Source organism: Hoplias malabaricus, chromosome 11 (assembly GCF_029633855.1).
Source record: "Hoplias malabaricus isolate fHopMal1 chromosome 11, fHopMal1.hap1, whole genome shotgun sequence".
Classification (NCBI taxonomy): Eukaryota; Metazoa; Chordata; class Actinopteri; order Characiformes; family Erythrinidae; genus Hoplias; species Hoplias malabaricus.
Genome location: NC_089810.1, coordinates 31,424,680 through 31,439,864, shown reverse-complemented (window position 1 = coordinate 31,439,864; position 15,185 = coordinate 31,424,680). Strand labels below are relative to the sequence as shown.

Sequence of the window (15,185 nt, the reverse complement as noted above, 5' to 3'; positions counted from 1 at the left end):
ATTTTGCATATCCAGTGGCCTTGAGGTTTCCATTGATGAAGAATGGCCCCACTATCTTTGTATCCTATATACCATACCATAACATCAAGATGTGCAGCACCTGAAACTACAGATACTGAAAACCTGTGCTAGCAGGCTCCTGTGGTGTGTGAAGAGTGGGAGAAGAGGGTTGCATTGACAATTCAACACAATGGGCAGCACTTTGAACACATTAAACCCAAGCACACCATTGTTTTTCTTGTGAAATTCCCAATAAGTTTGATGTGTCACATGACCCTCTTCCCATTGAAAAAACAAAAGTTGGATCCAAAATTTCCGACTTCATAATGGCTGCCATGGTCACCACCCATCTTGAAAAGTTTACCCCTTCTCATATACTAATGTGCTACAATCAGGAAGTTAATATCACCAACCATTTCCATTTTATTAAGGTATATCCATATAAACAGCCCACACTTTATATTTGATCTCATTAAATCAGTCATACTAGCAGTACCATCCACATCTGCTGCATGTGGATGTGTTTCCATGGTGTTTGAATGTGTAAAATAACCCAGCATATGCTGTTATCAAATGCTATCACTAACAATTCTAACTAAGAACAAGCAAAAAATTAAACATAGAGCATGCCATAAAATCCTCACAGCAATTTCCCAATATTTACAGTAAATCCTTCTCAGTAGGGTGTGGGACTAGAACACCACTCCCCACACTTGGATTACCGTTTACAGGATAAGCCGTGTGTGCTGCTCACAATTTCCCGCAGATTTCACTGCCTCAGGTGGGCTTTGCATAACCACAGTGGGCTTCTTATCTCTGTCCTGTCTGTGTGGGTGGGTGAAAGATTCCGCAGTGATGGCTATCCTACTGCTGCTACTCTGAGGTTGCCAGTTCTTTTCAAGCTTGTCAGGATTTTGTGTTCTTGCTTGTTTTGTTTGGGGATCCTCCAGTGTGACATGAAAGAACATTCTATATCTTCTGCTGACTGGGTCACCTCTCATGGGGGAGACCCTTGACTGCTGCGGAGGAGTGAGATTCTGGAACCAGCTTGAGTTTTCTGATTGGCCTTTGCTGACTCACAGCTGATGGTGAAATGGTGTGATGTATATTTCTTTGACAGACCCTGTGCTGTGTACTGCTCCCTGACTCTTACTATTCTTACTATGACAGAATGTGTTTCACCACCATATCCCCTGTGTCTGATGAACATCGATTGCTCTAGATAGAAGCCAATGTTATTTGAAAATTTTTGACAAAAGGTTTCTTACCAAAAAGCTCATATAACTTCACATAGTGCAGCAATGCAGTAGTAAAAATAGAATATTTGAAAATGAGTACTATAATCCCCAGTACCACTTTGAAGTGCTTGAGTAACTTAATATTCAGTCACAATAAAATAAGAAAATAAGTTCCGCTCAGTCCAGCCGAGTTGCTGCTGCCACTTCAGACTTTTATGAAGCATCAGCAGAGGGCTTTTAATTTGAAATGACAGATACAGGAAGTGGAGACGTGATTACACCCAACCACGGTGGCCAGCAGAGTCAGATCACAACAGCATTTACTAAGCATCCTACATTTTGACATTGGTCACGACCAGCTTGAAGAGGAGGTGGAAGAGGGATTGTGAGCTTGCTCCGATACAGATCAATAAATTGATGCTGTGATCAGCCCGAAACCAATGTTTGAGATTGGATTGGGACACCCCGAATATATTATCTTCTTTCCTTTCATTTCTTATCCTATCTCTGTAACAAGATCCCCATGAATTACTACATATGTAACAGTTCTACAATATGATTCAGCTATTTTCTATTCACTAAGCGAGATCCTATGCACTGGTGGCACTGTTTCACAAATTATGTTATGCACTCAATTAAGCAGTAGTTTTTCTTCTGTGCCTCCTTTTTGTAGATAAAAAAACTCTCACAAAAGTATATTTTTTGCTTTCAAGCTCCATTGAAGTTTATTTTTAACATTGTATGTCATACAAAAACTGCAACAACTAATTGAACACAACAAAATAAAGTGATAAATCATAGTTACAAATCACTCCTAGAGGGGTTTACTCCACTTTGGGAACCACTGAAGAGTGAATAATTACAGAAACAATATAATCATAAGAGGAGTTAAATAAGCTCAAATATGCATTTTCTAACATTTTGGAGGTCAGGGTTGGGTATAAGGTTACATTTTAGCTGAGTGTTTTTTTAAGGATAGGTTTAGGGTTAGTGTTGGGATTAGGGTTAATGTTTATTGTTAAATTGGTTTGCCAGAAGTTCATCCACAAATATACACATTAAACCTGTTTAAATACATACAAAATAGGGATGTCTTTATCTGTATTTGTTTGTATCTTTTGTGTCCATTTCTGTTTCTTATGTACCTAGATCTCCATATATTAGTAAATATTTTTGTAAAAAGATTTTGTAAAAATATATAACATTTCTACATTATGATTCAGAGTTATTTTATGCTCAATAGGTGAGCTCCCATGCACTGGTGGTGATCCCCCCAAACTGCTTCTTATGAACTCAGACATAAATAACAGAGACATATACGTACAGTGTTAAATAATCACAAAATATGCTGTTTGTATTCTTTTGAGCGTACAGATAAATTTGAGGTTGTGTGTTAGTGAAAGTGTAAACAAGAACAAAATGCTGCTGTGTCTAAACTTTTGGAGCTTAGAGTTACGTTTACAGTTAAGATTTAGGGTTAGGTTTGGGATTAGGGTTAGGGCAAGTGTTAGCTTTAGTATATGTTTTTAAGGCTAGTTGTTTCGTGTTTGGGTACCAGAAATACACATGAACATCCACAAATATATTTAGTACCCGTTTTACAAATGATAGGTATATTTAGTACACACTGTACCAAATATGCACAGATTCACCTGGAGATAGCCTTTTATAATACCATTGTTTTCCCTCTATTGAATACAAACATAATAAATAAATAAACACATTCTATATTTATTGGTTTTATCTTTTATTGTATATGTTTACATCATTAGAAAAAAACAAACAAACCAATCTTTTTCTATACTTACTCAGATATCTACATTTGTTATCACTATTTCTTTAATATTTTCAGAAAAACCCATGGCACAGGGACCACCTGGCGGAATTCTGGGCATTCTTGGAGTAGTGGTGGTGGCCGGGCTGATCGTAGGCGTAGTTGTAACCATCTGCATGGTGTACAAGCGTGGCCAGAAACCCCGCACGGAGACGGACAATGACCTGTAAGTACCCCTGCACTCATTTGAAAGAGAGCTGGAATACAGTCCACCTTGTTAAGAACTGCCTCATCCCCTGAGCAGAAAAGGAAAGGGTTCAACCTTTAAGAAATCAATAGCTGCCTCATCTTGTCGCTCCAAGATGTGGGTTTTCTAACCATCAACAAGGCCTCTTCACTGAGGTCACCTCTCTTATGGAAATACGGACCAAAGCGCACACATAAAAAAAGAGGAGGAGGTCATTTGCAAGAGTATTGCTCATTTTGTTAGCCTGAGGATGTGCTTGATTACTTAAGAGCACACTAACTGTTTGTTAAAGAGGCCATTTGATTGCCTCCCGGACTTGATTCGGCCATTTCCACCGTTAAGAAACAGGTGTCTCAATCAGGGCTGATTGTATGAGATGCATCAAGCCCAACTCTGGAGCCTGGGTCATAAACAGAGTGTTTGATTCTCCAGTTTTAAAGCCCACAGTCCTCTTCAGACCTAGAGATGTGGCATTCTCCTTAAAGATATAATGGAGGATGCTCTACGCAGGGCAGATGGAACTGTGAAAAGCTTTGGTGAAACATTTGCATGTTTGGGAACATTGTAAACGCCCTTGTGTTGAGCAATCAGGCTATTCCACAATGCTATGATCCACTACAAGTTCAGTTACTGAGCCATAACATTATGGCCAATTCCTTGTTTTTACACTCACTATCCATTCCATACAAGAGTACAATGCAGTTCTATAATTACAGACTGTTACTGTTTGAATATTTTCAGACATTTCTTCAATGGTCTGCACCACCACAGAGCAGGTATGATTTGTGTGGCGGAATCATTCTTAGAGATGCATGTTGGTGTTTTAGTGTGTGTTGTACACACTAACACACAACAATCATGTCAGTGCCACTGCAGCACTCAGAATGATGCACCACCCAAATCTTACCTGCTCTGTGGTGGTCCAGAGTGGGTCCTAACTATTTGAGAATAGGGTGAAAATCAAGTAAATAATACATTCAGTAAATAATACATTCAGAAACACAGGACACCAGTCAATCACACATTCACAAGTTTGGACACTTGCCATTCCACTTAGCATTGAATTACTGGATTATTTTGGGGGAAACCCACAACGTGATATCGAACCTAAGGGGGTTTATCTGGATATTCTACAAACAGACAACAATCAAACAAGCCATTTACAGACTGTCAACTAACTTTCAGTCAATAGTCATGAAGCATTAAATCTCTAATTAATAGAATATTTAGGCAACACTTAATTTGGACAGTCTGGTCTATATTTGCAGCACATTATCATCAAAGTTTATAAAAGGCAATTAAAAAGAAAGTTTATTGATTAAACTTGGTTGTTATATGGTTAATCTTATTAACATATAGGTGCTGGACCTGCAAGGTTTAATGTTGACTGATGGAGAAGATAAAGTATGGTCAGTATCCAAACATCTGACTTAATGGTTTAGATGGATGTGGGTTCACAATTTGGCAAACAGCAGGTCACTGTTGCACTGTTATCTTTGTGTTAACTATCTAAATAACCTAGTTTGTGTTATCTATGTATTATTATTAATCACTTTAATTGCATGTACAACTTAATTAATAACCATTAATAAACAGATTGTAAAGCATTTATAAACCATCAAAAATGAAATGAAATGGAATTATTTATTAATTATTTGTCATTGTTCAACGAAACATGCTTAGTGCACTAGGGTCTGTGAACGCACACCCAGAGCAGTGGGCCGCCTCCCCAGTGCACGTGGAGCAGCTGTGGGTTCTGTACCTTGCTCAAGGGCCCCTTAACCATGGATGAAGGGAGGTGGACAGTGCTATTCCTTCACTCCCAGCACCCCCAATTTTCCATCCTCTAGCAACCTTTCAGTCCTAAGGCCTCTTCTCTAACCATTAGGCCACTATGCTGTCTAATGACTGCACCGGACAATTTGTTGACTATTTATAGATGATTTGTTGACTGTTTGTAGACTGTGGACTAGTCATATAAATTGTTACTGAATACTCATCTGTAAAAGCCAAATCCATTTGTCGTGTTCTTGCTATTGGGAAACAACCATAAGGAGATACTGGGGATATCAAAAAAGGAGAAGAATGTCTTCTAAGATCTGTATTCTTCCATGGATGAAAATAGTTACCTGTTTAGGAAAAAGATTTAGTATGAAATGACGGGCAGCATCTAATGTTCCAGGGAGCTGACTCATGGCTTGGCACAGGGCCCGGCTTGAACTGAGCGAGTTTGACAGAATTGTTTACCCTAATTGAGTAAGCAGAGGCCATTATAGGTAGCTATTGGACAGGACTTCCTTCCTCTCTCTTTCTGTCTCTCTCTCTCTCTATCAGCAAGGTTACTTTGCATTTTGCTCCAAAAGCAACAAACCAAAAAGTAAAAAATAAAAAATTTCCTAGAGTCTCAGAGCTCTGGTTGCCACTGCCCACGCAGAGAAGAAATAATGGATAGGAACTGAAAGCAAAGGGCTCTCTCCTCTGTTTAAATAAAATAAAAAAATAAACAAAATAATATGGACCAGAGAAAGAGTGATGATTGTAGAACTCAGAGAGTACGCCACGAATGGCGGCCGGCGAGAAACCTGCCCTGAGCGACACTCTAATAAAATAAGCACAGAGAGTCAAATTAGTGTCAAAAGTATACAAAACACAGGTAGCAGCCGTTTATTTCTTCAGGATTTTATTTTTTATTTACTGCTCAGCCTTGAGACATGAGATTTTACTTCCATTTTGTCAAATAACTTACTACATGTCAAATAAAGTAAAAAAAAATATATATATTTCTTTTATTTCCATAATACAAACTCTAGACAGAGTGATAAGTGTTCTGACAAGTTTAAGCCCTAATGGATTTCAGATGTAAGAAATGGATAAGTCTTTAACAAGGTCTGAAAGACTAAATTTCATTCATTTCATTTAAGAATTTTGTACTGTTCAGGGTTGTGTAAGGCAGGAACACACTCTGGACAGGGTGCCAGTCCAGGTACCACACACTCACATACACACCTCCAGGAACACCCCTGCACAACAAATCTACCTATTTGCATATGTTTTTGGACTATGGCAGGAAAGCAGGGCAACTAGGGGAAACCCATACAGACACAGAGAGAACATACCAAACTTAAACTCTCCAAGACTCTGGAGACGTTTGTCAGTGACTCCACCAAGCCACCGCAGTTCCAAATTAGCCAGTTACATTTATGGGAGAGCACAATGATGAGGTTAAAACTCAAAAAACCTGAGACATGTCATGAACATGTCATGAGCAAAGGGAACTGAGCCAAAACGGCTAAAGAACAGGGTTGCTGCTCCAGGCCCCTGTGCTCCTGGGTTGGGGTGAACAACAGCTCATTATCATTTGAAGAAACAGGCACTTGGACCAGCCGTCCTGAACAGGGCTGATTAGATGGGGGAAACGATGATGTGGAGTTTGTTATTTTGACCAAAGTATGTCAGAGTATGTAATAAAGTACAATAGAGCACCAATGCAAGATATTCTTAAATCTAAAAGAGTCACATTAAAATGTATTCAATTTAAATTATAATTCATACCCAATCATGTGCATAACCACAGTTTAACAAAATGTTAATATAGCATTATTACATGTAATTAGTGTGATCATATGTCCTCTTTTCTTTGTAGAATTTCTAAATTATGTAAAATGTCTTTGATTTTGCATTGATTTCATGTCAGTGTTTGCTTCAATTGTTGACACATATTCTATTTGTGAATTAATAGAGCCTTCTCATCACTGTTATTGTTCTATGTACCTACATCTACATCAGCAATTGGACAAATGGCTTCCCAGTTTGACAAGGCTTTTTATTCTATTGATATGTTAATTAATATATTTTACATTTACATGAATATAATAATAATAAAAAAAATAGTAATAAAAAAACACCCACCCAAATTTATTAAAATAATATAAGACGTTGAAAAGAAAAGAGATTTAGCAGTATAGACTAATAACGACATTTATTTGTCTTGGTAATTGTATAAATGTTCATGTATTATGGGTAATTAAAATAATTATATTATTATGTAGATATTTAAATCCCACCTATGTTTAGATACACACACACACAGAAGCCTTGCCAACTTAGGACTACTTGAAGACACCCAGCCACAACATTTTTACTATGACAGATGCCTTTCCATCTCCAGTGTCCTCTTTTGTACATACCAAAATATGATCACCCTTCATGTAATGAAAATGCTACATGTTATTGCTTATTTTATTATATATTTTCACTGAATTTTACACATTAGCTAAGAGAAAGAAAAGACTGCAGGAAAGTTGGTGTCCAGGATGAGGGGTGGTGTCTTAAATACTGTAAATCTTGGCCCATCTTTCAATATTACCTACAAACTAATATATGATTTGGTGGACCAATGTTTGTTTGACCGGTCCAAAAGTGCACCATTGTCCATCCTGACATGCTTCCTCACACTCTTCTGTGGCTGCTAGTGCTCTTTGGAGGAGGGCTGGCTCCCTGCCTCTGTGGGAATATCACCAAGGCAACCAGTACAAGAGCACATTAAATCTGGCACAGGAGTCGCCTTAATTAGCTCAATGATCAAATTAGGACGCTTATTCCAGGGACTCCTTCCAAATTTGTGCAATTGATTTAAGATGCAAAAAAATAAATAAATAATATTAATATTTCCATAATGCTTCAGTGGACCAGCCAGATATTGGTTATTTCTTTAGAAGGTAAAAAAATAATAATTATAAACTATTTCTCAGGCCGTCTTTGGTGCCAGGCATGCCACATCTGTCCGAACTGCTTCCGTTAGTTGCCAAAGACACGGGTTGTCCTTAGAGAACAGCTGAGTGTCGAGGGAAAAAAAAGAAAAATCTATAAGGACTTAAAAATCAATTAATGATTTAACAAATCTGTTGTAATGCATTAATAAGGCATTATAAGCAGGGCTGTTACTATTTATGGAAATAATAATGTTTATCATGCAATATTAATGAGTACAATAATGTATTATTTATAGTAGAATACTTTAACTTAGCAATATATGGACCGTGCCCAATGTCGAGTGTCAGCTGGATGATACTTGTGTTGGAATAAAATACAGTGATGTTCTATGAGAGTATATCCCCCCATGACAGTCCCTCTTTTTCTGAAAGTGTGTGCTTAAATTGAGGTGGGACTCCTAGTTTAAATCAGCTCCAGCTTTCAGGCGGCTGTATTCAGCAGACTGAGATCAAACCTAAGATCAGCTGGAGACCTGTCTCAACCTTCTCTTTTTGAAAGCTTTGTTTCTGGGAGGAATCTAAGCACAGGTCTGAAAAGACAAATAAAACCACCCTGTTCCAGCTTTGAGAAAGGCTTTATAAAACAAATGAGACACATTTATACACACACGCACACACACACACACTCATAAACCAATGAGACATTTTTTATAAACGTGCACTAACCTACTCTTTCTTTCTTGCTTGTGATGAGCCAATACGATTGTTTTTCATTCTTCTTCATCTTTATCTTCACTCTCTTTTTATTTCTCATACATGCATTTCTGATTTGCCAGATTATTAGAAAAGAAAAAAAAACAGCCTTTAAATTCAAGTTGTTCATATTTCAGGAAATGTTTCTGATGAGATTTTATTCAAATTAATAATCTTACATAAGGAATAGAGAGTTATAGAGAAAATGGGACCTTAGCAACTTCTGCTATCACCAGAACAACAAGGTTTAAAGCTTCTTCTTTGAGAGGTTCAACAAAAATGAAGCTCCACCCTTGCTTGGATCAGGAACTATTTAGTTATTTTAATTCTTCACAGTGTGAGAAGACCATGCCATGACTCTGAAAGGACGTAGAGACGTCAAGAGCAATTAGAGAGAAAAGGAAATAGACAAATGATAAACAAAAAACAAAATGCATAAATTTAACAAAAACGTTGATGGTGTTATCAAAGAAATGCACTGACCCCACAGCCCTGACCCACACATCCCTATATGTGGTTGGGATTATATAATTATATAAGTGGAAAGTTGCATAAATTGAAATCAACATTTAAGAATGAACTTTGGAGGTCTGCAAACATAAGAAAAAATTAAAGTGCAGGGTTAAAATCAGTAATTATAAAGGTACAGGTATGAAGAAGTACCTAATAAACTGGCAAAAACACTTATGACACTCTCTCTCTCTCTTTCTCTCTCTCTCTCTCTCTAACCACTCTGTGTTCTTCCCCCTGCCCTCAGCATCGCTGTGGCTGATAGCTGTGTGACTCAGACTCAGGCCCCTGTGGCTGAGGTCCCAGAGAAGCCAGAGTCCCCAAGCAGGAAAGTAAAGGCTAAAAAAAACCCATAACCCCCTCCCTCTATAGACCCCCAAAAGACCCTCACCCTTGTCCCGCCTCTGTGTGGCATGATGCTCTCAAATTCTGGTTTGAGAAGCTTTACTTAGAGCAGCATTTGAGCAATTGAACACATCTAATGGGGCGAGATCTCATGGAGGCCTACTATCTGATATAGGTAGCGGTAAATAGAGGGGGAGAGAGAGAGAGAGAGAGAGAGAGAGAGAGAAGAGCAAGAAAAGGAAAAGGGTGCGAGAGAGTAGGGAGAAATTGCAAGAGAAAGAATGGAAAAAGTGTGAGTGAGAGAGCAAGTGAGGTGGTGATATATATAAATATATATATATAATATTTATATATATATATATAAAGAGAGAGAGAGAGAGAGAGGGAGAGAGAGACAGTTACTGAGTGCACAGATACTCTTTTTTCCCCTCAGGGGAATAAGAAGGCAGGAGTAAAGCCACTTGTTTTTGGTTTTCGTAACTGTTTTGGGATTTTTTTAAATAACTTTTTAAAGTGATATTTATGAGGAAAGCTATTGTTTCAGTTCAAATGAAGCCAATTATTAGAAACAGCCTTTTTACATTTACTTTTGTTTCAGCTTCATGTCTCTGAAGTTCAGTGTATTGAAGTACACCTACAGTTTTGTACGGCACTGCTTTTGAAGATAATGCTTATTTGTAGGAATTATCATAATTCATTAGGCCCTTACGGCTGATTCATATAGCCCTGTGTTTGTGCAATTACTGAGCTTAAAGTCCAGATAAAGGGGCTCAAAGACCACAGATTTACTTTGCTCAACATGCTATTACCACCATCATTATTATTACTATTCCTCCTTTCTCCATTGAGATCCTCTCTCACGTTTTTGGTGTTGTGTTGAAAGCATGTACGAGTTTGCATGCCCTAAGTTTGCCTGCTGGATTGTAGTGTTTATCTGGGCATTATTGATGTTATTGATGGTTGATGCTGTTAGTGGTATTGACTTTTGCCTGTTGTTTGTGTGTTTGTTGCACATTTGCTACAATAACTTGTTTGCTGTAGCATAAATTATTCACGTAACGTATGCTTTGTCCAGAGTTTGCTGGTCAGGCCGTCTAATAAGTGAGTGAGTTGTGTCCAGTGCTGATAGACAATGCCAACATAATGGGAAATGCCACGTCTTGGACTCCCCCAAACATATACACAGTGCTACCAACCTGAGAGATGTTCTCTCTTATGACTATTTTCCATTACATGGCACCTACCAGAGATTCACTAGAGATTTATGAACGGGGGGCTAAGGAGTGCTAAAGTGCAGCAATGCTGGTGGGCATAAATAGACAAACTCATATTAGCTATTAACTCTGCATTACCCTGTAACACCTAACTTACATAATGTTATTTAAATATATTTAATATCATTTTACTGAAGTGTTTAATACAACAAGAAGTTGTGAATACACTATGAGTAAACAATGGTTAGCATTACTACCACTGCTGCTGTGGTTTCTAAAGCCCAGGATTCCCATTAGAGAGGGGCTTTTGTGACGTTGCCAGTCACATTTCTGGGCGATGAATAAGTAGAGTCAAGTTGAGTAGTGTAGGTACCATGTAGGGGAAAAGTGCCAATAGCCTCCTGGCCTCACCGCAATTGAACTGTTGATAGGATCAGCGCTTAGACTAATGCTAGGAAGGCCAAGACTTTACACTTAACACTACAGAAATTGTATCTTTATTAGTAATTTTCTATGAGTTAAAAACTATTGTTATTGTGATATAGACATTGAACTCTACTTCCTACTACCATTACTGTAATAACATTACAAAATACATATAAATAAAATCTGTCCACTCTATATCAAACCACTCTGAAAGCTCTTGTTTGCATCTCACCCACTGACTGGGGGCTGCAGAAATACAGTAAATATTTTTAATTACCATAAATCAGTAAAAATAACCTTTAATGCTTTAATGATAAAGGTCCACAAGGCTCAGTGTGAAATATGCAACTGGTGGCATGACTCAGCTGAATCTGCCTGTTGTATTTAGCTCCTAATTGGACTAGCACATGCTGCCCACACCTGCAAACGAGCAGAACATGATGTGTGTTGCAAGTGGCCAATTCCCATAATTCACAGCACCTCTCTAAGTCAAACTCTGATCAGAATATATGAGCTTAGTGTGGTGGAGAAAAAAAAAAAAAAACACTGCAGAGCAATTCAATCATTCGACTTCACGCTGATCTGAGTATGGATTTGTTCAGAAAAGGAAATAGAAAGAATAGAAGAAAGAAAAAAAAGCAGAGCTGCAGTGAATTACTGAGGTTAATATGCTCTTATTGACACTTAAATGTATGGATAATAATTGTGATACATCAGTCTGACTAGGATTAATGACAGCATCTGATTCTGGAGGGAATTGTATGGTCAGGCATACTGAAGTGATACTGTTCTACGGCAGTCATAATTCACAACAGTGGTGAAAGCACATAATAAAGACAGGAATATGACAGCATGGTTTATACGTCCCCTTGTCTCCTGTGATGACAAAATGGATGGCGTGTGCCTCGGATTACCTTGAAGGGAGCAGAAAGGATGGTAAATTTGCCGCCACCGGATAAATTGGCTCTGGGCGACTGAGCTGCTTGGCTTTTGTGATCTAAAGCGCACTTGAAATAATTGATAGACACTGTATTGTAGGCTGAGCCAGAAAGCCAGAGAGAATGACAGTTATACTTACGCTTTCATAATATGATTTGTTGAATATTGGTGGCTGGTTTCACAGGATAATGCAGTTTGTTTATTGCTGTTTGTGTTTCACAGCATGAGCCAATATTTATATTTGCGAGTGGAGAGTGACCGACCAAAGGAAAGTTATAATAGTACATGTACATAGGTCTTGCATGGCCACCCCTACAGAAACCCTCTTTTGAGTGTTTCAAGTGAAATAGCATTGATTAGTTAACACTTGAAACAATCAAAAGTCATTGCAGTATGTGTCATTTATATTATATTAAATATTACTTTATTTTAAAGTCTGCTTCTTAAGTGTATTGACTATTAACAAGCAGTTAAATAATGATTAACAAACAGTTAATTGTTACTTATTTAAGATTAACATAATATTTGTAAGAGAGCTTACAAACATGTTATAAACTGAAACAACAGAAGAGGCATACAGAGTAACCACTTAATTAAAGTTTAATATTTTTTGTAAGCTGCAAGGCATATTTATTATTAATGTAGATATCAAGGAGCATATTGTGTGTTTACAGCAGTTTGTTTTATTTTCATGGTGTAAAATATCAGTGGCCATTAGATCGAAAGACTCTTATTGAAACTGCAAAACTAAAGTAGAACATACTCATTCTTAATTACATGCATTTGTCTGTTAGTAAGTGCTTATTAATGTTGTGGAAGAAATACATTAGGAACAACCCACATTCATAAATTATTTAAGGGATTTGCAAAACCATAACTAAAGTGTGACTTATTCACCTTTTAAAACTAATGACTTGCCCTTAGCAAGTGTTTATTAATGCTTTAGTTCATAGCAAAAATACATGAATGCAGACACATTAGCAATAACTACCACAGTAGACCAGTATTTTTAACCTGTTTATATTCAATTCAGATGTCACATTTGATGTCTCTTTGCCAACATATTTAGGACATTTGTAAATAAACAGTTAATAGCCTATTTTGGGAATATTAAAACTGCATTATATGAACAAATTGCATTTTACACATATGTAAGTGCTTACAGCTGATTCTTTACTATAAATTAGTAATTATCACTTGCTTGTTTATAATTCATTTTTGGTGTGCTAAAAGTTAATTAACAGTTAACTTGAAAAAAAAAATGTTACCTAATATCTATCAAAAGTTTTGACTGGAATTAAATTGGACTAAACTCTAGCAGCACCACTGTGCTGGAATGAGTGGTTCACACACAACACACACATACATCACCATCACCAGAGTGTCACTGCAGCACTGAGAATGATCCTCCAGCCAAACCATACCTGTTCTGTGGTGGTCCTGACCATTAAAGAGCAGGATGAAAGGAGGCAACAAAAGTATGCAGATAAATGTGTGGACAATAGTCTATAACTGTATAACTACAACATGCTTCTCAGTGGAGCTAAGGGAATGAACAGCGAATGTAGAAACTATGAGGTTGTCATAATGTTATGGCTGATCAGTGTGTGTGTTTCTAGGGTTCAGTGGCTAGGATCGTTTTCAGTCTTGATTGACACCAAAGAGATTCCCTGTGGCTGCAGTGAGAGAACATCCAGTAAATATAAAGCATAATATAAAAATGATATAAGATTATGAAGATATTATGCTCTCTAAGATTATGCTCTGTCAAACTGATGGACCTGAGGGATATAACGATTCACTAGGATATTACACATGACAACCAACCAATATTAAAATACTTTTAGAGTACAGTTCCACTTGAAGACAAAATTTCTGAATATATTTACTCTTGGATATCACATTTGAGGGTAAGTGTATCACAGGCTTCTCCTCTTCAGTTGGATTGGAGATCTCATTGAGGTCTCACTCTGGGCTCATGCTGGACCTGTTTATCTGGAGCTGAACTAAATTCAATAATTTCTTATCAGCTATATCCAGTCCAATTCTCTTAGGTCTTTATGGACCTCGCTTTGTGCACTCATGTTGGAAAAGAAGGGGAACATCCCCAAACTGTTCCCACAAAATTGGGAGCATGAAATTGTCCAAAATCTCTTAGGATGCTGAAGCATTTCCTTTCACTGTAACTAAGGGGCCAGACTGAACTCCCGATAAACAACCCCACATCGTAATTCCCCCTCCATGAAAATTTTGCAAAATGCAGTCAGACAGGTCCCGTTGTCCTGGTAACTGCCAAACCCAGACTTGTCCGTCGGATTGCCAAATGGAGAAGCATGATTCGTCACTTAACAAAAGACGTCTCAATTGCTTTGAAGTCCAGTGGCGGCATGCTTTAAGCTACTGCATCTAGCGCTATGCAATGCAGCTGCTTGACCATGGAAACCTATTCCATGAATCTCTCTATGCACTGTTCTTGAGCTAATCTGAAGTCCAAATGAAGTTTGGAGGTCTGTAGCTAATCACTCTGCAAAAAGTTGCCAACATCTGTGCACTATGTGCCTCAGCATCTGCTGACATCATTTATTTGGCCTACCAGTTTGTGGCTCAGTTGCTGTCATTTCCAATCGCTTCCAATTTGTAATAATACAACAGACTTTTGACTGTTGAATATTTAGTAGCAAGGAATGTTCATTACTGGGCTTCCTGGAAAGGTGGCTTCCGATCACAGTACCATTCCAGAATTCACAAATGTTTATAGAAGCAGTCTGCATTCCAAGGTGCTTGGATATATATATATATAAATACATTTGGCAGTGGAAGTCACTGGAACACCTAAATTCAATCATTTGAATGGGTGAGTGTATAAGCTATAAATAGCTTTTATGTCATGTCTCTTTGTGGCGTCTAACTATGGTGCCAGGCCTGTGTATATCCACCTATGTTAAAATTGACAATGGGTCAGTTATAAGCCATGAAAGAAAGCTGAAGTAAATATATAAATGATATATGTGTAGTTTGTTTACCCAT

The 15,185-nt window shown here is 37.7% G+C and overlaps 1 protein-coding gene across 1 annotated transcript in view; it reads left to right on the top strand.

The window, feature by feature from the left end:
* Nucleotides 1-1,485: 1,485 nt before the first annotated feature.
* Nucleotides 1,486-15,185, top strand: part of LOC136709334 (uncharacterized) — a 69,157-nt gene continuing 55,457 nt past the window's right edge. Inside the window, exons 1-2 of the mRNA XM_066684478.1 lie at nucleotides 1,486-1,540; nucleotides 3,091-3,238. Of these exons, the coding sequence (XP_066540575.1) occupies nucleotides 1,486-1,540; nucleotides 3,091-3,238 (203 nt within the window). The remainder of the gene's footprint in view (nucleotides 1,541-3,090; nucleotides 3,239-15,185) is intronic.